Below are 26255 nucleotides of genomic sequence, written 5' to 3' on the forward strand. Positions count from 1 at the left end.
CTGGTCTGTTAATGCTGGGCTAATCTTTACACCCTGTTTTGAACATAAGTACAACATTTGTGATTTTCCAGTCCATTGACAAGATCCTCAAGTCTAAGGAAGACTGAAAATTTTCAGTCAGTGCCTCTGCAATCTCCAGTCACACTTCCTTCATTATGTATCATTGTGTTTCATCTGATCTGCAGCATCAGTCACAGGCTCAAAGATCCTTGTTAGCTTTAAGTACAGATAATGTATCCATATCTCTGGATATCTCAGCCTTATCAGCTTTAGACCTCTCTAGTGAGTTATTGTCACCATGGCAATGGGTAGCATCTGCTTCCTTAGTAAAGACAGATGTAAAATATTCCATTAATACCCTAGCCATGTTCCTTGCTTCCATGTGTTAATTCCCATTTTGGACCCTAATTTATCCCTTTGCTTTTTCAAATGCCTGTAGACTTGTGGGATTACCGTTTTTGTTATCTGATAGTCTCTTTACATAATCCCTCCTTGCTCCTCTTATTTACTTTTCCCCTACCTTCTGAATCTTCTGTGTTTAGCCTTGTTCTCAAATTGTTTTTAAGAGTGTCTTAAAAAGACTTTTGAGTTTGTATTAATTGTAAAGCGATCAATTGTCACTTTCTTGGTTAATAATAATACCGACCCATGTGACATGGCAATCCTTGACCTGGAAGCAGCACCACCAGGAAGGAAATTGATTCAGAAGCCATGTGGCCAGATACACACGCAGGAAAGTTGCATGCAAGAGACTAAGAGAAGGCCATCAGCCCTCAGCTTCAGGCTTAAAGAGAAAGGAATAGAAAGTTTGCATGAGGAGAAACCAGCAAATCTTTATAAAGTGGATTTCAGTTTTCTGTTTGACAGTAAAAAGAAAAATAGAATTCCAGGAGCACTTGGGACAACAATACAAAAGTGAGCTGAAAAAGACATAAAAGGTGACATAAATAACTCAGGCATGTAAAACAGCAGAGGACTAGATTGTGAATTGCATATCATCGGTCATATGGTTAAAAATAAATTCTTTAAAAGTACACAATTAAGTGTTGGGGCAAACATTATCCAAGGGCCTCAAATGGAAAATGCCTGCCACCGAATGCAACTTGAGGCTGAATTGACAGGGGTGGGAAGATTGAGAAATTTCATGTGAGGCTACATTTGTGCAAGTAGTGATGGGGATTGTAATGTATCTTTGTATCAATTATTTAAGTCAATATCACTCCTTCGTATTTGAAGTACCGTTTACCTGTTAATTCACCTTTGATTTGCATTGGCTATGATTTGTTTTAAAGTAGATGTTACAAGAACAAGGAGTTCTTCATTTGGGGTCTTCTGATAAATTTGGTTTTCAGTTTTCCTTAGGGGCTTGTAATTCAGTGGAATGCCAAATAATATGAGTCAGTTTGGATACAAATCAACAGAGTTATGCCTTTCATATTCTACGAAAGTTTTCATGTACTTCACAGCCTATAAAGTTCTTCTGAAGTGCAGTCATTGTGTAATTGAAAGGAACATCCAGAGATCCTGTTTTTACAACAGTGTTGGTCAGTTGATAGATTGATGTTAACCACTACATCAGGTACACTGTGCAACCCTTCAGATATGGCCAGAAGATATTCATGTTCACTTCCAGGGAGACATCCCAAGCTTTCAGGTTAGCATCTCATTTAAAAGCTGGCTTATCCAATAATGCTGTGCTCCTTCATTATTCTACTGAAATGGATTTTGAACCCAACAGGTTGGACAGTGCACTGGCTGCAGCACACATGTGTACTTTGTGCAGAATTGTTTGCCATAAAACAAGAATCATGAATGTGGTGATGCCAATGTAGAGAAAAGTTGGAGAATGGAGTGAAGAGACAAAAATGGTGGTGTTTGATAGGTGATCTTGGGGAGATACCTGAACTAGCTAAGGAGATGGGAAAGGTAAATCTAGAATGTTATTTTCAGTGGAACAATGGAAGCAGAGGTGCTAATGCTCACAAGTACTACTTCACTCCATGAGTGATCAATGCTTGGAATGAACCCCGGTCTGAATAATGGAAGCTCTGTGTTATAATCTGTTACAAGGTAGTTAGATACAAAATAGTAGAATATGTAGACTTTCTGGGTGGGCACAGTAAGATGGGCCGAAAGGTCATTGTTCATCTTTGTGATCTTATTATAAAAGTTAAAACTGAAGGCATTTTTCTGGAAATGAAATCTTAGGGATGCCCCTCAATACTGTGGAAAAGAACAATCAAAATATTATCATGCAAAGCTATTTGCTACAGATGGGACAAAGGTGGGAAGAAAGAATGCACCTAACAATGAATCCATTACACACCTTCACCCCAGGATATTTGCAAACAAGGTAATTAATTAAATCTGGACTTCTTGTAAGCATAATCTTCATTCTATAATCCTGGCTTTGGCATTTGGAACATTGAAAGGGGAACTTGTTCCTTTTTCTGCTGACTGGCTTGGGATACAATGAAACAATCTGTCAAGAAACTCAATTATCCAGCTAACATTCCAGGAGATATTAAAAAATTTACTTTTTTATAGTGGGCAAAATGACAGATTTATTACACACTGCAAGTAAACAATAAATTGGAGGTGAAGTTTCTGGCAAATACAGGTGGTTGAGAAGTGCATGGAGCTAACTGACTGTTTGCAAAGTTAACCCCTTTTTCCTTCCACATATTTTAGTTTGCAATGTAGTCACAATTTTCGTACATTTATCAAATATTGTAGAAAGCAACCATGAAGCATTATTCATCTGTCAGCACTTGAATTCAGTTTACTTCAACATTTGTTTCATTCTGGGAACCTTTCAAGACATTGAAAAAATAGTGACTGCAACAATGGTATTTAATCGCATTTTCATTTCTTGATCTGTTGCTGGTATTCCTTCATTGCAGTGATCAGTATTCACTTATGAATGTTATAGTGAGTGTTAGGCTATTTCTGATCTTGTTCTACCCTGTATGCTTTTCTTGAGAGAAGTCATTTGCTAGCCTGGCTGATGATCTTTCCTAATCCCAACCCAGGAGCAATGAGACCAGCTTGAGCATTCAATTTCAGTTTAATTTAGTGGGCGATTGTGGTGTAGTGGAGTAATCGTTTTGCCGTGGATTCCAGTCCTACACAGTATCAATGGAATTTAAATTCAATTAATAAAGTCTGGAATTAACAGGTAGATTAAGTTATGGTGACCATGACCCTATTATCAAATGTCGTAAAAAACCTAACGTGTTCACTTTTAAGGAAGGAAATCTGCCATCCTTTCTGGTCTGGCCTACCTGTGACTCCAGACCTACCGCAATGTGGTTGATTCCGGATTTCCTTCTGAAATGACCTAGAGCAAACGACTCAGTTCAAGGGTAGTTTAAATGGGCAAAGAAAATGCTGACATTGCCAGTGGTGCTCACATCCTATAAAAGAAAAAAGATTAAAATTATGCATCATTGCAATACAGAGACCCGTTTCGGATGAAGGGGTGTAAACAATATCTTGATCAACTTACCTCTTATGCTAAATGGAGCAGTAATTCAGCTCAAATGCCAGATTTTTAAAAATTGAATATTGTGCATCCCAAATTGCTCTTGAGAATGTAGTTGTGAATGCCTTTGTGTGGTGTAGATATATCCACAGTGATAGGGAGAGAATTCCAGTATTTTGAAGAAATGGTGTGTAACTTTAAGGGGAACTTGCAGCTAGCGATGTCCGTAATAGAGGTCGCAACTTTGGAATATGCCTTTGGAGGTGCATTGGTGAGCTACTGCAGAGCATTTTGTCGATGCTATACACACTGATCAGTTTGGTGCTGGTGCGGAGTGAATGTGGCAGTTCTTCGATGATGTTCCAATCAAGAGGGCTGCTAGGTTCTGAATGGAGACCAGCTTCTTGAGTGATTTTCAAGCTGCACTCAACCAGGCAAATGGAGAGAATTCAGTCACATTCCTGATTTATACCTTGAAGACAGTGGCTATTGGCCAATCAGGAGGTGAGTTACTCACTGCAGATTTTCCAGCTTCTGACTTGCTTTTTATAGCCATGATATTTATATGGCAGGTCCGGTTCAGTTTCTGGTCAGTGGTACCTACCCCCCCCCCCCCAAGATGTTAATAGTGGGGGATTCGATGATGAAGCACTATCCATCCATAAGTTACCTCAGCTGTTTTCTCAGTAATGTTCTGTACTAATATACATCCTGTCAATCAATCTAACTTGTTTGATGTCATCATTTGTCTCATTGATATTGTCCTTTGTTGTACCCCAGCAACTGGTCTTATGTTACTGATCCCCAGTTAGCATTTCAGGCTTTACACTATTCCTTTTCCTTTCAGGAGTGTTGCAAGGAAATGAATTGTGCAGTTCCTTATTTCCTACGAATCTTAGAACTCTGGAGTTCCAAACTGTCCTCAATTCTTTCATCCTCCCTTCATTCCTGTACTCTTTAAAATCTTTATGATCAAACTTACTGTCATCTCATTTTAGCTTTCCAATGTATCTTTCTGTTTTCTACCTCCTGTTGTTGGTCTTACTCAAGTGACCTCATTGCATCTTAAATTATTGGTTGTATTAGGCTTATCAAGGGAATGTTTAAGCTTTCTGTAATTAGCATATGTCCTTGAACTTGGACCTGGGTATATAAACATGAATCATTTAATATGGCAAGGTGAGTTGAGAAAGCTGTTTGAAAATACAAATGGGACATGTGGTTTCAACAGTAGAAAAAATTGAATATAAAGGCAAAGTAGTTATCTAAAAATGTTATTTTAAAAGAAATGGTTTGGCCTCAGCTGGAGTATTGTGTTTACTTTTGGGCACCCAAATTCATGAAAGATTTCAAGAGCTAGGGGAAGGTACAAGAGAGATCCACAGGAATGGACTATAGATAAGGAATTTCCATGATGTGGAAATAATGGAGAAGTGAGTTTTGTGTTCGTTAGAGCGCAGAAGATGAAGAGTGCATTTGATAGAGGTGATCGAAGTCATGAATAGTTTTGATAGTCATTAAGGAAAAATTGTTTCCAGTGACAAAGGGGAGGTAATGTGAGGATACAAATTAGAAGTAATTGGTAAAAACAAAGCTGACGTGAGGAGACTAGTTTTTATTTAACATTGCTCTGGAATACTCTACCAGAAAGGGTGATTCAAAAACAGAGTGGACTTAACAAAGAAGAATTGCAGGACAGTGGGGAAAAAAAACAGGAGAGTGAGACTCATTTGATAGTTCTACCAGAGAGATGACAATAGCAAGATGGGTCAAATGGCCTTTGAATCAATTATGTAATGATTCTAAATAAGCTATTGTAAAATATTTCATGTCTTTTTCACAACTTGTTCATTAGCACTGCCCTGTCATTCACATTAATGGCAGATCATTGAGCACCATTAGAATTTCCCAAGTCATTTACTACTGTTTCTGCTGCTAATAAAGTTGTTGTTTGGAGAGGCTCTTACAAATCTATTTAGCCCTGAGATGTAATGATCTCTGTGGTGCAGTTGCAGAATTTCCCTTCCATTAAATGAATCTGATTTAGGAATTCATGTCAGGAATGAAGTAAGTAATAACTTTTAACCACCTTGTCCATTATTTAACTTTTTGTAATCACGTAAAAGTTAAAATTGTCCTTCATGCCCTGTCCAGTATTTATTCCCCAGCATCAACACTAAAACAGGTTGCCGGGTCATAGTTATATTATTAATTGTGGAAATTGAGTGCCAGTTGGCTGCTGCATTTCTCCAATACAAACGTTACTACCCTTCAAAACAGTACTGCATTAATTATAAAACACTTCGAGATATCCTGCAATTCTGAAAAGCTCTGTACCAATGCAAATTAGAACACCAACATTTGCTGCAATCTTGAATTTGAGATGCACATGAATTAATGAGACTGTCGATGTAAACATTTTAAGCGATTACCCTAAAACTCTGGGATGAGAAAACTGAAAAAATGCACAGGGTAATACAATAGATAACAATAGAGAGATGATAAATAATTTCACTTCAGTATTTACCACGGAAATAGGACGGGTAGCTATGATATTGGATGATCGGATAAGTAATGAGACCAGTGCATTTAAAATGGAAAAGGGATCTATTGAATAAACTAAACAAACTCGAGGATAAACTCCTGGGCTGGATTTGATTGCATTCTCACATTTGAAAAGAAACTGGGGCAGAGATAGCAGAGGTATTGCTGCATTATTTAAAGATGCATTAAAAAGGCACAGTGCCAGAGGATCGGCAGTTAGCTAATGTAATATCTATATTGAAGAGTGGAAATATAATAAGTTCAGAAAATTACAGGTCAGTCAACTTAAATTTTTCCAATACGTGTGGATGGCAGGTGGTAAGAATGGGAAACATTTCTGGTCAGCTCTGTGACGGAAAGACCATGGGGATTTCTAATATCGTTTTCCATTGTTTTAGGTTGCAGCATGCATGAAAAGGTATAAATTACCATTGCAAGGGGTGACCAAAGTGTGCACTTTTGTTAGCCATGCTAAAGAAGAATAACATTATCGGGAAAGGACAGCTGCAGGGTGATAGCATGAGTTCTTTAAAATTATGGAAGGTGGATGCAGAGGAAATATTTCCACTTGATGGGAAGAACAGACCAGAGACATTTAATATAAGATAGTCACCGATAAATCAAGTAGGGAATTCCAAAAATTATTATTTTCTCAAAGGTTGGTGAGTTGTGGTACTCGCTACCATAGGAAGTGGTTCACGTGATTGACATTTCATTTAAGGAGCAACTAACCACGTATGTGAGCAAGAAATGAATAGAGTGTTGTGTTGATAAATGTAAATAAGGAAAGACTGGAGCAGACAATTGAAGCATAGATTCCAGCATGGGCTTGTCAGACTGAATGGCCTGCTTCTGTGTTGTATGTCCTCCTCTGTAATTTTTATATAAGTCTCCATGCATCGCACCATGCAAGAAAGATGAAAAAAAGCTGTGACACCCCTGCCTTTGGCAAAATGTACAATTGCTTGCATGAATAAATTCCACCAGACATCTGCTCACTTCGGGAGATTGGCCAACAAAATATAGTAGAGATACTATAGGGATGAGCAACACGCTCTTGTATCAGCGTGTGCGAACGTACAGGAATGAAAAAAGTTAATACACCCTGTGGAAGGAGGGGAGTGGTGGCACTTTTTCAGTCTTGTTACCCTTCAATTTCAAAACTGTCATCCAAATGATCTTGAATATGGCTAATACTGTTCCCACAAAATCTTTAAATCAGAAAAAGAGGGGATTTAATTGCAGTTTTTACAATGACAAAATAATTTGTTGGAATGAATATGGAGAAGTTGTTTTCTAGGGTTAGGGTGTGACAAAAACGATGGGGTGGAGAACACTAACTGCCCTGTCAACTGTGACCTACTTTAGTAACACAATTTAAAATTGTCACTCAAAGTTGAGGAGAAATGTCGATGTGCAGCATGATATATAACAACAAAGGGTGATTGATCTAGGTGCTATTCTACTGGATGGCAAAAATGGGCTGACATTTAAAGTGTGTGGAGATATAAGATCTGGGGAGAGAATAGGTAATGGGGATTAGCTTTGGAATGCTTTACTTTGTATGCAATTCATCAGTTGGTCAGTACGTAGTTTTTATGGTGAAGCTAAGACTACCATTGCCACAGAAGACTGTGTGGGCCAGCTCATTGAGTATATTTAAAGCTACGGTAGATCGGTTCTTAAGTGTCAAGGGGATTAACAGTTAATGGGAGAAAGCAGGAGAATGGGGTTGAGAAACTTATCAGCCATGATTGAATGGCGGAGCAGACTTGATGGGCTGAATGGCCTAATTTCTGCTCCTATGTCTTATCATTTATCAACCACTGGGTGAAATAACTAAATGAAATAGCCGTTAGTTGACATTACCTAATTGACTGTCAAAGTAATAGTGAAGCCAAGGATGTTTAAGGTTATTTTCGTGTAAATAGCACAGCAGGCAAGGCCAGGTTTGTGATCAAACCCACGTAACTCCGATGTTGCTGCTCATGTTGTGGTCCTTCACCATGAGTTATGTGAAAGTGCCACTTCGCTGTCTGCCTCAACTCACTTTCTATTTCAGCCTCATAATAGTATGTGTTAGTTATAGCCAGCAATTTCTCGAACACTGAAAAATCTAATGTATCATTACTATGAAGTCTCACTTCTTCGGCTTTTAATTACTGTAGAAATTTATAAATGTAGAAATTTGAATGTTTATTTTTTATTTTGTGATTTGTTCCCACTCTCAATCCATATTTTTCATCATTCATATAAATGATTTGGATGTGAGCTTAAGAGGTACAGCTAGTAAGTTTGCAGATGACACCAAAATTGGAGGTGTAGTGGAGAGCAAAGAGATTTGCCTCAGATTACAACAGGATCTGGACCAGATGGGCCAATGGGCTGAGAAGTGGCAGATGGAGTTTAATGTAGATAAATGCGAGGTGCTGCATTTTGGGAAAGCAAATTTTAGTGGGACTTATACACTTAATGGTAAGGTCCTCGGGAATGTTGCTGAGCAAAGAGACCTTGGAGTACAGGTTCATAGCTCCTTGAAAGTAGAGGTGCAGGTAGATAGGATAGTGAAGAAGGTGTTTGGTATGCTTTCCTTTATTGGTCAGAGTATTGAGGAATTCGGAGGTCATGTTGTGGCTGTACAGGGCATTGGTTAGGCCACTGTTGGAATATTGTGTGCAATTCTGGTTTCCTTCCTATTGGAAAGATGTGAAACTTAAAAGGGTTCAGAAAAGATTTACAAGGATGTTGCCAGGGTTGGAGGATTTGAGCAATAGGGAGAGTCTGAACAGGCTGGGGCTGTTTTCCCTGGAGCATCGGAGGCTGAGGGGTGACCTTATAGAGATTTACAAAATCATGAGGGGCATAGATAGGATAAATAGACAAAGTCTTTTCCCTGGAATGGGGGATTCCAGAACTAGAGGGCATAGGTTTAGGGTGAGAGGGGAAGATATAAAAGAGACCTAGGGGCAACCTTTTCACACAGAGGGTGGTACGTGTATGGAATGAGCTGCCAGAGGAAGTGGAGGAGGCTGGTACAATTGCAACATTTAAGAGGCATTTGGATGGGTATATGAATAGGAAGGGTTTGGAGGGATATGGGCTGGGTGCTGGCAGGTGGGACGAGGTTGGGTTGGGATATCTGGTTGGCATGGACGAGTTGGACCGAAGGGTCTGTTTCTGTGCTGTATATCTCTATGACTCTGTCTTCTGGTGACTGGCCAAAATGTGATGAGATGAATTTGTGAAAGCAAGGGAAGAGTAATCATTGATGGTTGAGTGGGAGGAGTGAGAAGCTGGTTGATAACCTACATGGGAGGACTAAAGAATGCATATGGAAATGCACGTCGCTAAAAGATAGTAGAAGAAAATAAGCACAAAATAATATGAAAAACAAGTGGGTAATAGTTTTTTTTTGTATGAGGAAGTTACTGCAGATGTTGGAATTTGTACTGTAAGCAAAATATGCTGGAGATCACAGCAGGTCAGGCAGCATCCGTAGAGAGATTAGAAACATTAATTTCCTTTCTCTCCATCGATGCTGCCTGACCTGCTGTGATTTCCAGCATTTTTTCATTTTCAAAATAGTTTTTTTTTGTGCTGTATTCATGTATTACATTTTTGAGCTTCTTGGAATAATTTGTATAACTGCAATTGGTAAAACTGTAAAATGGATCTGTTAAACTTGTGACTTCTCTTTATTTCAATGATAAACCAGTTAAAAAGTAAATTTTTGTAAAATTGTTGATACCCAATCTTGGCTTCCTGTTTGTAGTTTAAAGTGTATAATCCCTGCTTGTTTTGTAGCATCTGGTCACTTTGCATACTATTGATGCGGATGCCCCAGAGCTGAGCCATATTTTGTGTTGGGCGCCTACAGATCCACCCACTGCCCTCTCTTACTTTTCGAGTTTATATCCACCACATCCACTGACTGCACAGTATGCTGTAAAAGTGCTGCGTTCATTTCCTCCGGTAAGATGTGAATCGTTTATGAATTAACTGCTCAGAGAATGTAGCATTGAATGTATTGGAAGTCTTGCATATTACACACTCTTCCAGGAACTACCATACATGTGTCCTGTCGCAGTTTTTCAGGTCATTCTAATTATAATTGGTGTTTTTTTCCAGTTCACCACAGGAGAAAAGTTGGTGATTTTTTTTAGACAATTGGCATTCTGATAACCGTAATTTGTTGCTTTGCTGCGAATTAGCTGAATCAGCAAGTGTGGCATTTAAGTATGACTTAACTACCAGAGTTTGTTTTTTGTGGATTGCATCTGAAATGATTGTTTCAGTTCAATACAGTTAATACAATCTATGAGTAAGTATTTCTACATTAATTTCACTTACTGTTAAAACTGTGGCTATCCATACTGTGATTCTGTTGAACCAGCTGTTAGTTTGAGAGTTGCATCTTGTCACTGAGTCTTTACAAGCAGATTATAGTGTTGCAGACTCCTTTCTTTTATTGCCAGTGTACCCCTCTTCCCCTCTCCTCCACACGTACATAATCAGACATACTGACAGTTGTCATATTGTGACGTGCTATTTGGGGTATGCTGATGCCTAACCTTAGGAGCTTATTGCTGAGAAGAGCAGCTGTGGACATTCCGAATTTTTGCAGCTCCATCTATTTGTGGGGTATATATTTTGACTGACCTGCTATTCATTGAACTCTTTATTTCCCCAAACAGGATGCAATTCTGTTCTACATTCCGCAAATTGTTCAAGCTCTCCGATACGACAAGGTAAGGAATGCATTCACTTTATTTTCTTAAAGACAGGCAAGAAAGTCTTTTGCTACTTCACATTGTTATTTGATTTGCAGTTTACTGAGTTTAAAGATTCAGAAATTCATGAAATTGCTTTGCTGTATTTTACTTAGAAAGAATGACTTGTCCCTTCTGTTGCTAACACTTTTGCGTTTCTCCAAACCTGCTTCTGATGCAACAGAGTTGATTTATTTGCATTTGTTTCTGAAAAAAAAATTCTGTCACTAGGGTATGATCCAAAAGCAGGATTCTTCATCTCGTTTAAATTGTCCACCCAATCCTTTCTCATGTTCATGTTATGGAACTCCTATGTGTGGAGTTTGCATGTTCTCCCCGTGTCTGCGTGGGTTTCCTCCAGGTGCTCCGTTTTCCTCCCACAATCCAAAGATGTGCAGGTTAGGTAAATTGGCCATGCTAAAATTGCCCATAGTGTTAGGTGAAGGGGTAAATGTAGGGGAATTGGTCTGTGTGGGTTGCTCTTCGGAGGGGCGGTGTGGATTTGTTGGGCCAAAGGGCCTGTTTCCACACTGTAGGGAATCTAAAAAAAAATTGAATCCTTCGCCACAGTGGACAGGCTTTGTTGAAAATAGGGCTTCAGAATAGGAGGAGGTGATTTGCCCTTGAAACCTCGTTCCTTGTTTTAATAAGCTCATGGTTAAAGTGGTTTTCATCTCAGCTCCACTTTATATGCTTCTCACAACCCCTTCCTTCCCTGTCCAACATCTGTTTAACTCCGTCTTGAATAAATATAAAGACACTGCCCCCACTATGTTCTGGGGAAGAGAATTCCATGCTCTAACAACTTGGCAAGTGAAAAAGAAATTCTCCTCATCACTATCCTAAAAGGAGACCTGTTTTTCTTAAACTGTGTCTCCTAGTTTGTCTCCCAACCAAAGGAAATATCCTCCAGGCATCCACGCTATCCAGACCCTGCAAGATCTCGTTTGTATCAATAAGATCACCTCTCATTCTTCTGAACTAAATCAAATTGCACCCCAAATCCTGGGAAGACTTGCTTTGAAGCACACATTCTCACTTATACTTACTGTATTGAAATCTCAAGCTTTCAGAGTGCTGCTCCTTTATCAGGTGACGTGACTTTGTGATTTCAAATAAATCTGTTGGGTTCTAACCTGGTGCCATGTGACTTCTGACTTTGCCCTTTTTACTGTGAACGTTGATATCTGGTCTTGCTCATATATGTTAAAGAATCATTGCATCTTCTGCAAAGAAACTCCTTCTGCCATGAGATCTGCTGGTACGGTGTACCATTACACGTCCACTTAGCTTGTCTTCAGCTACTCTGTGACATCTGGCATTCAGCTACACCCAGGTCAATCCCTTTTCCTATACTCCATTTTGTCTCCTAGAAAAGATCCTCGGAGCTTCTGTCTCTGGAACAAGTATGCTTTTGCATTATTATGCCAGTTGGTAGAACTACAAATACTACTTACCTCTAGATATTAAATTTTCATGTGTTCGATCTATTAACCCACTGTTTGTCTTATAAATGTGTTCTAGATGGGATATGTGAGAGAGTACATCTTGTGCGCAGCAGCCAAGTCTCAGCTTTTAGGACATCAGTTTATTTGGAACATGAAAACCAATATATACACAGATGAAGAAGGCAATCATAAGGACCGTAAGTATTTAGACCGCTGTATTGTATGAAGGACGATAGCCCTTTATTCATTGCCACATTCCTTCTCCAACTGTGTAGTTGATGTTCTTTGGTTAGTTCTGCCTGTGCTTGGGGTTGTGAGTGTCATTCATGTGGCCAGATTTACTGCCCATTCCTCCTTCCTTTGAGAAGGTGATAGTAGGTTTTTGTGTTTGAGCTACAGCTAAGTCCATATTAAAAGAAAGATAGCTGACATATTTAAACAAAAGTGAGATATTGTATATGCCAGAGATCAAAAATAAAAACACAAGGGGTGCAGGAGAAGCTCAGCAGGTCTGGCAGCATCTGTGGAAAGAGAAACAGAGTTAACTTTTTGAGTCCAATGTGACTCCTCTACAGAACTGAAAAATAAATTCAATTCCTCTCTCTAGAGGTGCAGCCAGACCTCCTGAATTTCTCCAGCACTTTCTGGTTTCACTTCTGCTGAAGTATTTGTTAATGGTTTGTTTTGCTTTCTTGACCAAAAGGATCGCACAGTGAGATGTCTCGAGCTTTCAGATTTCCTTTTACCTTAGCAAATAAATTAAAAGCCACATTGCATAAGTTGCAGCATTTATTCGAAGCTACAAAAACGTTTCCTGTTAACTTCTAAAACAATTGAGAACCCTCCATACTTGTTTTATTCTATCTCTTAAGTGTGGACACTTCACTCTCCAGGAACCAATGAAAGGTAATTCCTGGCTTCCAAGGGCTGCTTCCATTCTTTTCCTTTTCCAGATGGATGACTCCTAATCCCAGAACTGATTTTTCACGGCCCGGGAGAAATGGACATTTTACACCTTCAGCCAAAGCTAGGCAAATCTTCGAATCTTATTTAAATCTTCATGCATTCACTGTCTTCAAATTTGAGTATGAACATTTCACATGGTGATCAACACCTTCTTGTAGATTGACCTGTTTGTGAGATTCAGTGATTCAGATATTTCAGGAAAATGTTTAACCCAAATCTGCAATGGTTTCCAATGCTCCCCTCCTCCCACCAAAAAAAAGCTGATTTCCATCTACTTTGTATTCAGGCTATCTTCTAGACCCCAACTTTGTTCTACTTTGTAATTAAATAGGTTAAAGTATAAGTGTTTATACAATCTGATATTTCTAATATCTCCTTGGGACTTGGAGACTAACAGTCTATACACCATCAGTACAACTGCCATTATTTACAGGTTGGAAAACCTTGCTTCATCTTCCTATTAAAGCCACCATGGCACCCTCCCCCCCTTCACCCTTAGTAATCAAGTCAATGAGACTTGTTGCCAGGTAGAAGTTTGAGCTGGTTGTATAACATCTTTTCTTGTCATTATTCATAAAAGCATTTGAATCCCAATACTATTTTGTAAAGCAAGATACTGGAGTAACAGCCAGAGATAGCATTAAATTGCATACCTCAAGTCCTGTGATGTTTCTTCAAATACTCAAACATTTATGCCAACTAAATCCGTCAAAGATTAAAGCTGTGTCCTATCAGCCTGATGGTACAAGTCTTGATCTGTTTGTTTTTTTTTGGAATGATCTGTTCTGGTACTACACTTTCATAAGGGTTTGCAAATCTGGGGCCAAATGAAAACCTTGATGCCTTGTTGTCTTTCAGATGCACACTTGCTCTCATTCATATCTGAAATGCACTACTTTGTCGGTTGTCTAAAAGGACTTGTTATGTAAAAATGCTAAGAAAATGAGCTTTTTGTCTAATGGGACTATATGGAGTTCTTAAAGGTCAAGGGCATAATGCCAATTGATCAGATCGTCAACTTGATTCAGTATTAGCACAAGCACAGATTGTTTTCGACCAGCTGAGTAACTTATTGGGCGCAAGGTGTTGCTGGACAAGCTCATTGCAGACTAGAATGGTCGGCTATCCAGTTCTATGGGTGATTAGCTGCATGATATTGTTCTAAAATCTCCATTATAATGTCTGGGTGGGGTGGGAAAATGAAGACAAAGCAAAATATTTGAAAATGAAAGGGTGTGTTCACCATAGACCACCCCAAAAACTGGTGAGCTGGTTGAAGAATGATGTTTGACTGTACCTTGGGGGAAAAAATGGTGGTTGGGTGTTTCTTTAAAGGGTGTAAGATGCCAGCAGCTCTATGCGAGAGAGGAGAGATCAAAGCAAAGAACGATGTCAATGGGTTTATGTTTGTGATGTAATCCTGCCCTATATAAATTATATAGTTTACTAACTCTGGTAAATCCCATCTTGCTTCAGGTTGGAGCAAGTCCCATTTTAATGCTGAACTGGCATATTTCTCAATGTGAAAGCAACTGGGTGTTTCTTTGTTTGTTTTGTTGGCAGCTGATATTGGTGAGCTACTGGAGCAACTGATTGAAGAAATCACTGGTTCATTATCAGGCCCAGCTAAGGACTTCTACCAACGAGAATATGATTTCTTCAACAAGATCACTAATGTTTCTGCTATCATCAAGTAAGATGGTGAAAACCCTTCTGATTATAGTTTGCAAATTGGTGTAATAAAGGTTGTATTGACCTTTCAGTCGACAGAGAGTACTTTGGTTGTACAAAGACAACTGGATTATTTTATCCATAGTTCATTTCCTGTCCAGGAACACTGTCAGTGTGGAGTTTGCAAGCGCTCCCTGTGTGTTTCCTCCAGGTGCTCCAGTTTTCTCCCACAGTCCAAAGATGTGCAGGTTAGGGTGGATTGGCCATGCTAAATTACACATTGTGTCCATGGATGTGCAGGCTATGTGGATTAGCCACAGGAAACGCAGAGTTATAGGGTAGGGGGTAGGTCTGGATCAGAATCAGATAATGTTCGGAGGGTTGGTGTAGACTCAATAGGCCGAATGGCCTACTTTCACACTGTAGGAATTCTATGTCAAAAGGGTTTAAAAGCAAACATCTCAACCTTGGCTAGCCCCCACCATCTTTCTGGAAATTCTTGATCTATTATTTGAATATTTTATCTATTTGGCTATATTTAATGCACTTGCGAAGGACCAAGCCATTCAAATCAAATTCATATTCTTTTGTTTCAGAATTGTAGTTTTTCTGTTAAGTCACAAGCAAATGTTGGAACAAGGTCAAGAGCATAATGCCAATTGATCAGATCTTTGACTTGATTCAGTATTGGGCACAGGCACAGATTGTTTTCGGCCTGCTGGTAACTTTTAGGGCGCAGGGTATTGTTGAACAAGCTCATTGCAGACTAGAATGGTCGGCTATCCAGTACCATACGTGATTAGTTGCCAAGCACATGAGCCAGAAAATGGAACCATTCACTTTTCACCCCTGTTCTTGCTCAGCACCTTGATTTTAAAATTTTCATCCTTATTTTTGAACATCACTATGGCCTGGTTTGCCCTCTCCCTATCTCTGTAATCTGCTTCAACACCACTACCCACCGAGATATCTGCAATGTTCCAATTCGTGCCTTTTTAGTTGCTTGATTTTAATTGTTTCACCACTATTGTCCATGTGTTCAGCTACCAAGGGCCCTAGCTCTGGAATTCTTTCCCTAAACCACTTGGTCTCTCTTTTCTCCTTTAAGATGCTCCTTAAAACCTGCTTCTTTGATCAGCTTTCGGTCCCCCAATGTCCAAATGAGGCTCAGTGTCAAGGGTTGTTTGATGATACTTTTATGATGTGCCTTCAGATGTTAGCCTGTAGCATACAAGCTTGGAGCATAGAACACACAAGAGCTAGAAGGTTGTGGTGATCTTACCTAGCACATGAGTTTGGCTTCAGTTCGAGTATTGTGTCCAGTTCTGGGTACCACACTTCAGGGAAGATGTGAAGGTGTAAGAGACCATGCAGAAGTGATTTACAAGAACAGTTCCAGGGCTGAAGAACCTGATATTGGGAGGAGTGAGTGCTTTTTTGACACATCCAACTCAGCCAGTTACTGCCCTATCAGCCTCCTCTCGATCATCAGTAAAGTGATGGAAGATGTCTTCAGCAGTGCTATCAAGCAGCACCTGCCCAGTGGTGCTGGAAGAGCACAGCAGTTCAGGCAGCATCCTCGTTGGATGCTGCCTGAACTGCTGTGCTCTTCCAGCACCGCTAATCCAGTATTTGGTTTCCAGCATCTGCAGTTATTGTTTTTACCTGCTCAGCGGTGCCCAGTTTGAGTCCAGCCAGGGCTGCTCAGCTCTTCCCCTCATTACAACCTTGGTAATAAGGTTGCATCATGGAGCCCAAGCAAAACTGGATTTAGTCAGAATCAGGGAAATCTCACTGCTGGTTGGAGTCCTACCCGGCGCAGAGGAAGGTTGTTGTGATAGTTGGACGTTAGACATCTCTGCAGGAGTTCCTCATAGTAGGGTCCTTGACCCAACCACCTTCACCCAATTCAGTGACCACCCCTCTGTCAGAAGGTCAGGAGTGGGGGGTGTTTGCTCATAACTACACAATGTTCAGCACCTTTTATCACTCTCTCCAGGTACTGAAGTAGTCCGTGCTCAATTGCAACAAGATCTGGACAATATTCAGACTTAGGCTGACGAATGGCAAGTAAAATTCTCACTGCACAAGTGCCAAGCAATGACCATCTCCAACAAGTGAGAATCTAACCATCACCCCATGACATTCAGTGATATCATCATCATTGAATTTTCCACTGTCAGCATTCTGGGGGTTGCCATTGATCAGAAAGTGAACTGGGCAAATCATACAAATACTGTGGCAAAAACAGCAGGTCAAAGGCTAGGAGTCCTGTGGTGTGTAACTCACCTCCTTACTCCCCAAAGCCTGTCCATCATCACATGGTCACATTAAGTTATATGGGACCCACAGTGATACAATATTAACTTGGTCGTAGAAGACTGAGGGTAAATGAGGGATCGTTTTCTGACTGGAGGTCTGTGACCAAAGGTGTTGCACAGGGACCAGTACTGGGAGCTCTGTTGTTTGTAATATATATAAATGATTTGGATAAAAGTGTCGGTCGTCTGATTAGTAAGTTTGCAGAGGACATGAACATTTTAGTTAGACCACATTTGGAGTAGTGTGCGCCATTTTAGCTGCCATGGTAAAGGAAGAATGCAGAGGCTTTAGAGAGGGTGCAAAAGAGATTTACCAGGATGTTGCCTGGATTTGAGTGTATTAGGTATAGGAGAGGTTGGACAAAATGGGATTGTATTCATGAGAGTATCAGAGGCTGAGGAGTGACCTGAAAGAAGTATTTAAATTGAGAGAGGCAAGGATTAGGTGGATAGTCGGAGTCTTTTCCCCAGGATGGAAATGTCAAATATTAGAGGGCATAGATTTAAGGTGAGAGGGGGCAAGTTTAAAAGAGATGTTCAAAGCCAGTTTTTTTTTTAAACACAGGCTGGTAGGTGCCTGGAAGGGGAGATTCCACAGGAATTGATCGAAGCAGCATTAGACAGGCATATATACAGGCAGGGACTAGAGAGATACAGACCATGTGCAGGCAGATGGGGTTAGTTTAGTATGGCCTCATGGTCAGCACAGACATGATGGGCCAAGGGGCCTGTCCCTCTGCAGTACTGTTCTTTGTTTTATCTAAAAAGCACAAGTCTGGAGATTACTACCTACTTACCTGGATGAATGCAGTTCCAACATTACTCCAGAAGCTTGACACCACCCAGAACAAAGCACCCACTTGGTTGGCACAACATCCACTCCTTCCATCACCAACATTTCGTAGCAGCAGTGTATACCATCTACAAGACGCCCTGCAGTAACTCGCCGAGGCTCCATAGACAATACTTTCCAAACCCACAACCACTCTGCATGGGAAGGACAAAAAAGCATCAGATACATGGGAATACCACCATCTTGAAGATTCCAGCTCCACATCCCATTTCCTGTTCACTCTTCCATTGGCAGTAATGCATGAGCCTTAATCCACACCTTGTCTTGTTCACTTATCTCTGTGCTTGCTGACCTACATTTGGCTCCTCATCCAGCAATGCCTTCTGATCCTGTTTTCAAATCCTTTCATTGACCCATCTGTCCTTATCTCAGTAACTTTCTCCAGCCCTTCAGATCTCTTGAGATTTCCGTGCTCCTGAGTCAGTTACCCATCTCTGATTTTTTTTTTTCCCCATCATCCGTGGCTGTCTCTTTAACTGCTTGGAGCAAATACGGTGAATTTTCCTCCCTCTCCTCTTCGCTTCTCTCTTCCTTTAACATATACTTTAAAACATACTTCTTTAACCACGCTCTTAATCATCAGTCCTAATAGCTTCCTACATATCACCCTTTCACTTTTATTCAGCTCAAGTGCAGGCAGATGGGATAAGTTTAGTTTGAGATTATGTTCAGCATGGACTGGTTGGACCAAATGGTCTGTTTCCATCTGTATGATTATGAAGCAGTTTGGGATATTTCACTACATTTTGAGATGTTATATAAATTTGGGTTTTAGCACCAGTTTCCAGATAAACCTCATATCCATCAGTCAAATTTTCCCATTTTTCTAACATAAAATAAATGCTGTCTAATACAATGTGATGGGACATTGTTTTATCTAATGTTTGATTAACTATGATATTCTAACCTAGAAATATTTGTGATTTTGAAATGAAGAGTAGTCTTCTTAATTGTATGACTTTCAATTTAATTGTCAGTTGCTGAAACAATTCAAACATTACATAGAAATTGAACTTTGTGCAGTAAAATTGGGATATGGTATTTTAAGTGCTTATTTTAAAGTTGTAATGTCCACAGTGGAAGGAAATGACAAACGTGCACATACAAAGTAGATTGCAAGTTTTTAAGAAATGTTTTGAAATACTTTCTAAAGACAAAAAAATGAAGGTAATAGAGAACTGATATTGGAATCCATGGAACAGGTTTTCTTGAAGTGGAGTAATTTGTTCACCTTGTTTACTTATGTAGTAATTGCCAGTTGCTTCATTATGATTAGCTTGGCTCCATTATTATGCAGTTTTTTAAATGGAACCATGTCCAAATCTCAAACTGGAAGTGAATGCTTTAACTCTCTTCTCTGTCATTATATTTGACCCTTCAGCATACATTCCTTCGTTGTGAATTAAGTTTTATAGATTATCTGCTTGCTTCAAGGAATTGTGAATATTTGTCCCAAATTCCACCGATCAATTCTGTTCGATACAGACACTACCCAAAATTAGAATGTGGCGTCTGACTCTCAGTGGAGGTGCATGAGTCTCTGAAAGAAATAGTCTTGCTTCAATTCACAGTTTTAGCCTTACTTACCTGACTAGCACTTTAACTGTGCAGGAGTGCAAAGCTGAAAGGGTTTTCAGAAATTGAATTTGCAAAATAAATGCAGTCTTTTTCATTTCTTCTCCCATAGGATGTTGGCATCACTGTCAAGGCCAACATTTATTGCCCATTCCAAATGATCCTTGTGTCTTGCCACGTGAGGTTGGCAGATTTTCTTTCATAAATGACATTTGTAGCTTTTAACAATTGTTTTGTGTCCACCATACCAAGATTAGCTGTCCATTCCACACTAATTCATAGCAATTGGTGAAACGTAATTCTGCGGTGAGATTTGTCCCAATTGCAGTTATTCAGTCCTCTGAATTACTAGTCCAGTGCCACAATATCTCTCTCGCGAGCTCGCTCGCTCTGTCTCTCTCTCTCTCTCTCTCTCTCTCTCTCTCATGCGCTGGCCTTTAATTACAGGTAAATAATCTTTGTCAGGTCTTATCAGAAAAGCAGTTAAGTGAAAGAGCAATAGAATTACTCAGAATGCTTCCCTTCCTTCTCCAGGCCATATCCGAAAGGTGAAGAGAGGAAGAAAGCATGTCTGAAGGCCTTATCTGAGGTTAAAGTCCAGCCGGGTAAGAAAAACTGACCTTCTCGTGTCATTTTGAGCATGTCAAATAGCAGTGTAGTGATCAGAAGTCATTTTGCAAATGTTTCCATATCTTTAATTGTTTGCGCTTTGAGAGTCTTTACTCTAGAAGACCTCATTGTTCCCCTCAGCTACTTTTTATGTTGAATCAAATGGGCCCTCCTGTGGCACAGTGGTGGTGTCCCTACCTGTGAACCAGGAGGCCCAGATCCAAGCTGCACCCGCTCCAGAAGGTGTGCAGTAGAAACTGTGAACAGAATGGTCATGAAACATGTCTGCAATAATTCAGAGAAGAACGCTGAAACATTGGTTTGATTTCTTTTGGTTTCAGGTTGTTACCTTCCAAGTAATCCAGAAGCTATTGTTTTGGACATCGACTACAAGTCAGGAACTCCCATGCAGAGGTGCATTTGATTCAAAGTCTCGAATTCCTTTCAGCCACCCCCTTTACACACTTAATCCTGTGAATGGCTTTTTCATGTTTAATAATTAATAACGTTATGAAATGTCTTAATTCCATTTTATTTTAATTCCCATCTTCCCTACAAATACAGGCTGAGCAAGTTTGCACTTCTTAAAATAATATCTAGTTGTCTGCCGTTTAAATGCTTTGATTAATCATACACATCTGTTTCTTTATTTCTTGTTGCACAGTGCTGCAAAAGCTCCCTACCTGGCCAAGTTTAAAGTAAAACGGTGTGGAGTATCTGAATTGGAAAGGGAAGGTCAGTAAAAACATTTCATTTGTGGTGAAATCTGCTGTCATTAAAGATTTCTAGTTCCTCTCCAATCAACCTAGTTACCAAGTTCAGATAGTCAGGAGATATAATAGAAGGGTATATAGAGAAACAAGATTCTGTTTTCTTTTCTGGTGATCAGTTTGGAAATGGTTTACACAGAGACCATTCAACCCATCATTCCTGTGTGGATTCTTTAAACCACTATCCCCTTTTTTACTTCTCCTGGCATAATTCATCTTCTGAAACTTTCAAAGGCAATCAATTATGAGTTCTGTTTGGAATCCTTGTGCAAATGAAGCATACATTATTTTTAAACATAGTAGTTAACACATTGAAAATGGGCATCTGCTGTACCTGAGCCAATAAACTCAATGCAACCCCTGACATATCACTCCGCAGCAGGTCAGGCAACATCCGAGAAGCAGGAGAATCGATGTTGCGGGCATCAGTAACTCCTGATGAAGGGCTTATGCCCGAAAAGTCGATTCTCGTGCTCCTCAGATGCTGCCTGACCTGCAGTACTTTTCCAGCACCACACTTTTCAACTCTGACTCTCCAGCATCTGCAGTCCTCACTTTCTCCATATCACTCCACAACCCTGGCTTGCAGGGCTAATGCTGAGTAGTGAACTTCTACTGTATCAGAACAAGGGGATGTGCATTTTCCCAGGGGATTAATATGCAGAACAATCAGGGTCACTACTGTCCATCATCCATGAACTAATTCCAATAGAATTCCTCTGAGCTGGTCTATTAAACCTAACATGGAGGAATCCAGGAGTGGGATAGCAACCAACCCAGCTAGTTACCCCAATATAGTATTTTTTATGAAAATAAGGAGCTGTACTTTGTTTCACAGGAATGTCCCCCAAACTTCATGTTTATTAACTGCTTAAGAATTCAACGCTATAAACCATTTTCACATCCTTCAAATGACAAGATCGAAGGCTGGATTCTCTCCTTTGGGCGGACAAGGTTGAGGGCCAGATGCCCATCAGGACACTGGGGAAATTACATATCAGTCCTTGAATTAAATCTGAAACAAGATAGTGCTAGAATTCTAGATATGACCAGAAAAACAGTGGCTGTGCTATTGAATATTCACTCAATACTGCATTGCAGTTGTGCTCTACAGTTACCTGCTCAAAGAATGATACGGATTGCTATTCTTTGTTCAGGGTAGGGGGAGTAGAAAATGTGTTTTAGTAGGTAGATTTCAAGAAAAATCTAATGGCAAATGCAGGTGTTCCTCAAATTTTAGCTCCCTGATACTAGGTGTTTAAACTAGTGATGATAACTGTTCTGTATAGCCAAACAACGGTATAACTAAACATTTTTCAAGTTGGATAGTTTTTGAGATTACAAACACATTGCAAAATAGCAAACCTGAGGTGTTAGTGTGCTTCAATACTGTATAATTTGTCTTTGTTTCCCTTGTTATGCCTCAGTATCTGATCCTCTGTAAGTTGTAACAAGCCATTTTAAATTCTAAATATGTTGTATAAAAGCAGGTTGTTTGCACGTCCAAATCACTCCATGGAATAAGCCTACCCAATCACTATCAGTTCCTCCTTTTATTTAATAAATAAATGAAAAATGGCATTTGTGGAAACCACTATGCCATAGTCATAACTTCTCACTGTACTTAACATTAAGGAATGCAAGCATCTGTAGTCCAGAGGAAACAAAAACATCATTTTGATGTATTATCCATATACTCTTTAAGTGAGGATTTGTGAGTAAATGCTGGGTGAGTATATGATTAGCTGGCTCATGTTTCTCTCCACAGTTGCTCAGTGAGGACATGCTTAGCCTAAAAGGCTACTGGTGACTATGGGAACATTTCTGCATCAAAAGGCAGCAATATCTAGAGAAGATAGTCAAAAGCTTTGGTGTATTCCAATCATCTTCAAACGTAAATGCTGAAGAAAATAAATACTGATACTTAGTCAATGTTTGCTGATCTTCTGTATCATTTCTGTGCTTTAACCATATGAGTTAAACATTGAAGCGACATGCTATTACAGTGAAGAATAATGAATATGATTTCCAGGTCTTCGCTCCTGTTCTGACTACACTGATGACAGTACAGAGAATGATGATTCTGAAAGGATATGTTGGCAGGCTGCCATTTTTAAAGTTGGTGATGACTGCAGACAGGTAAACCCTTCATTTCATTTCTGTAGTTTTATAGTGGTTTATAATTACTAACATTAACTTAGCAATTCTGAAGTAATCAAAATTATAAGTGGTGAACATTTGGTGGGATCTGCTTACATTGGAGTGTGAACTAATGTCCTACAAGAACCGAATCCAAGCAACTTCACGAGCATTATCAAACAAAATTTGACATTGAGCCAATTAAAGTGATATCAGGGTACGTGGCTAGATGTTTGACCTGATGGCAGGTTTTATTGAGTGTGTGAAAAGAGGAAAGCTTAGTCAAGAAATTTACGTGTTTTAGAGAAAGAATCCTGGAGCATACTCTCCACACAGTGAGAGTCATGGCTACCAATGGAACACAAGTAATAATTAAGATTCTGCACAGGAGTGCTGCGGGGCTGGAGGAGCTGATAGTGATCAGGTGGGCTAATTCCATGAAGCAATTTGGATTTGAGATGGGACTTATAAAGTCGAGACTTTGCTTCAAGTAATTGTCATTTAGCGATTTTGGATATCTGTATGCATAGTATGGCACAATGTAAATCCATGCTTGCTCATTTGTTCTTAGAAACTGACATTTAAACTTGTAACTTTAGTTTTCCTACTTGCTCCAAATGATTTGGATCTGGTTAACTATTAGAAAGTCATTTATACCAGGGAGCTTGTAACCAATGGAGGATGCTGGAGATACTTTCTCCAACGGTGACGTGCGTGCTGTACTAAAAGCAAGACATTGTTAGCCCAACTGCAAATCGGCTACACTTGCCATAATCTCAAACATTAGATGTCGGTATCTTGCAGTAATAAAAGGAAGCCTGACTGATTGAGATAATGGCCAGTGACCACATGAAACATGCAATCTGCTTTGATGGATAAAAATACTGAGCCTCAAACGAAGTCAAGGTTTAACTTCTGTTTTGCATGGAAACTGTACTGAGAAAAGCGCTTTTTCTAACCCTAAGTATTTCTATTTTAGCTATAACCATTTTCATGTTTGTTGTGAAACTTCTATGATAGTAATTGTGTGCTCTTATACCTGGAATATTTTTGTTAGAAAGCTAGTTTTGAATAGTTAAATTGTTTTAGTGTTGCCTGGCTCTCAAAATGTATTCACTGTGTTTTTTGTCTCCGCAGGATATGTTAGCATTACAGATTATTGGTCTTTTCAAGAACATTATTCAGCTTGTTGGTTTGGATCTCTTTGTCTTTCCATACAGAGTCGTGGCTACAGCACCAGGGGTATGTCTCGCATGGTAGAATGATATTGACGCATGTTTCTATTTGTGTCTGTGATTGTTCAGAAAACTTACTGGGATCCAGTTACGTGCATACAAGTTAAAAATAGAGGGACAGCTAAACTCTCACTGTCTGAAGATCTAACCTTGAAGCGCTGCCATTGTCAGAAAACTACACATTTCTGGAATTGATAACATGTTCAGTCAAGAATCAGTTAGACCTCTGGTTAAATTAGTCTAAATGCCAGCAAATTGAGAATTTCTCTCCATAAAGCCATAAGAAATAGCACCAGGGATAGGCCATTCATCCTGCAAGCCCGCTCCACCATTCAATAGGATTCTGGCTGATCCGACATTCTCAATGTCAGACCCTCGCTTCAAATAATTTAGACTTTTAAAAAAAAAAATACACACACTAGCTTTTCAGCAATTTCCTGTTTTTATTTAACAAACAGACCGAGTGTACTTTCCTTAGGCCTTGTGCCAAAGCGCCGATATTTAGCAGTGTGCACTAGTAATGGGCAGCTATGGAATCAGTGCATGTAAAATCATGTCTGGCTCAGCACTAATTTCCTGATGTGCCAGATAAGCAGATGAGACTAGCTGTTGGCAACGGGTATTTGTAAAACCAACTGTCTAATGTTTACTATTTGGGTTATTGTCAGCTTATTACTCGGTGAATTAAGTCCTGTACAGCGATGGAGCTATCAGATGTCAACTCATTATAAGTGGATTTTGAGTGTGACAGCAATTTAACTTTTCAGTGTGGAGTGATTGAATGCATCCCTGACTGCAAATCACGAGATCAGCTGGGCCGGCAGACTGATTTTGGAATGTACGATTACTTCAGAAACCAGTATGGAGATGAATCAACTTTAGCGTTCACAAAGGTAACGTCAGGGCATCTCTGCAACCAGAAATATTGGCTGTAAGCTGGAAGGGGCGATCAATGTTGTATTATTGCTGCAAAGTGTGTTCTTTTCTCCAATCGGAGAAGTTCCAGAAGTGACCCTACAAATTAGAAAGATGTAAAAATGTTTCCACATGCGGGAGAGTGCAAACCCAAACCACATAGGTGTACGAAATTCTGAAAAAAAATCATTTATCCAGAAAGAGTGAAGAGTAGTTATGGTGTGTTGCATAAAAGCATTTAATAGGAGGCTACGTAAATTCATGAGGGAGAAATGGGCAGGAGGCTATGCTGGGGGCTTCGATGAAGTAAGGTAGAACGGGACTGTTTAGAGTGTCAACAGTGCCAGAGACCTGTTAATCCAAATGGCCCATACCACCTCTGAATTCCATTAATATGACTATGCCTGTTTGACCCAGAGCTATTAGATTAGATTAGATTAGATTACTTACAGTGTGGAAACAGGCCCTTCGGCCCAACAAGTCCACACCGCCCCGCCGAAGCGTAACCCACCCATACCCCTACATCTACATCTACCCCTACCTAACATTACGGGCAATTTAGCTTAGCCAATTCACCTGACCGGCACATTTTTTGGAGTGTGGGAGGAAACCGGAGCACCCGGAGGAAACCCACGCAGACACGGGGTATTAGAAAGGTGCCCTGTGGTGCACATTATTGCTATTGCTCACATCTCTGTAGATGATTTCATTTAGTTTAGGGTCATGCAATCATCTTCAATTGTGCCATTGATGACCTCTCTTCATAAGGGCAGAGAGGAGGTGTCTGCTTAATGATGGATGGCATTTACTCCCATTCATAAGTCTTCAGATATTAAAGTACTCAATTCCTATATTGAGCAAAACCGGGGGCCGAGGATGGTAATTGGCAAATAGTTATTGCATCACACAAGTGCGAGGCAATGTTCATATCCAATCAAAGAACCTAACCATCTCCC

At 39.8% G+C, this 26255-nt stretch overlaps 1 protein-coding gene across 2 annotated transcripts in view; it reads left to right on the forward strand.

The window, feature by feature from the left end:
- Nucleotides 1-26255, forward strand: part of pi4kab (phosphatidylinositol 4-kinase, catalytic, alpha b) — a 162340-nt gene that overhangs the window by 126750 nt on the left and 9335 nt on the right. For both annotated transcript variants that reach the window (XM_072587796.1, XM_072587797.1), the window contains 10 exons: nt 9833-10000; nt 10723-10776; nt 12322-12442; nt 14775-14904; nt 20166-20236; nt 20582-20654; nt 20905-20975; nt 23043-23149; nt 24287-24391; nt 25152-25277. In XM_072587796.1, coding sequence (XP_072443897.1) covers nt 9833-10000; nt 10723-10776; nt 12322-12442; nt 14775-14904; nt 20166-20236; nt 20582-20654; nt 20905-20975; nt 23043-23149; nt 24287-24391; nt 25152-25277 — 1026 coding nt within the window. The remainder of the gene's footprint in view (nt 1-9832; nt 10001-10722; nt 10777-12321; nt 12443-14774; nt 14905-20165; nt 20237-20581; nt 20655-20904; nt 20976-23042; nt 23150-24286; nt 24392-25151; nt 25278-26255) is intronic.

Source organism: Chiloscyllium punctatum, chromosome 17 (assembly GCF_047496795.1).
Source record: "Chiloscyllium punctatum isolate Juve2018m chromosome 17, sChiPun1.3, whole genome shotgun sequence".
NCBI lineage: Eukaryota > Metazoa > Chordata > Chondrichthyes > Orectolobiformes > Hemiscylliidae > Chiloscyllium > Chiloscyllium punctatum.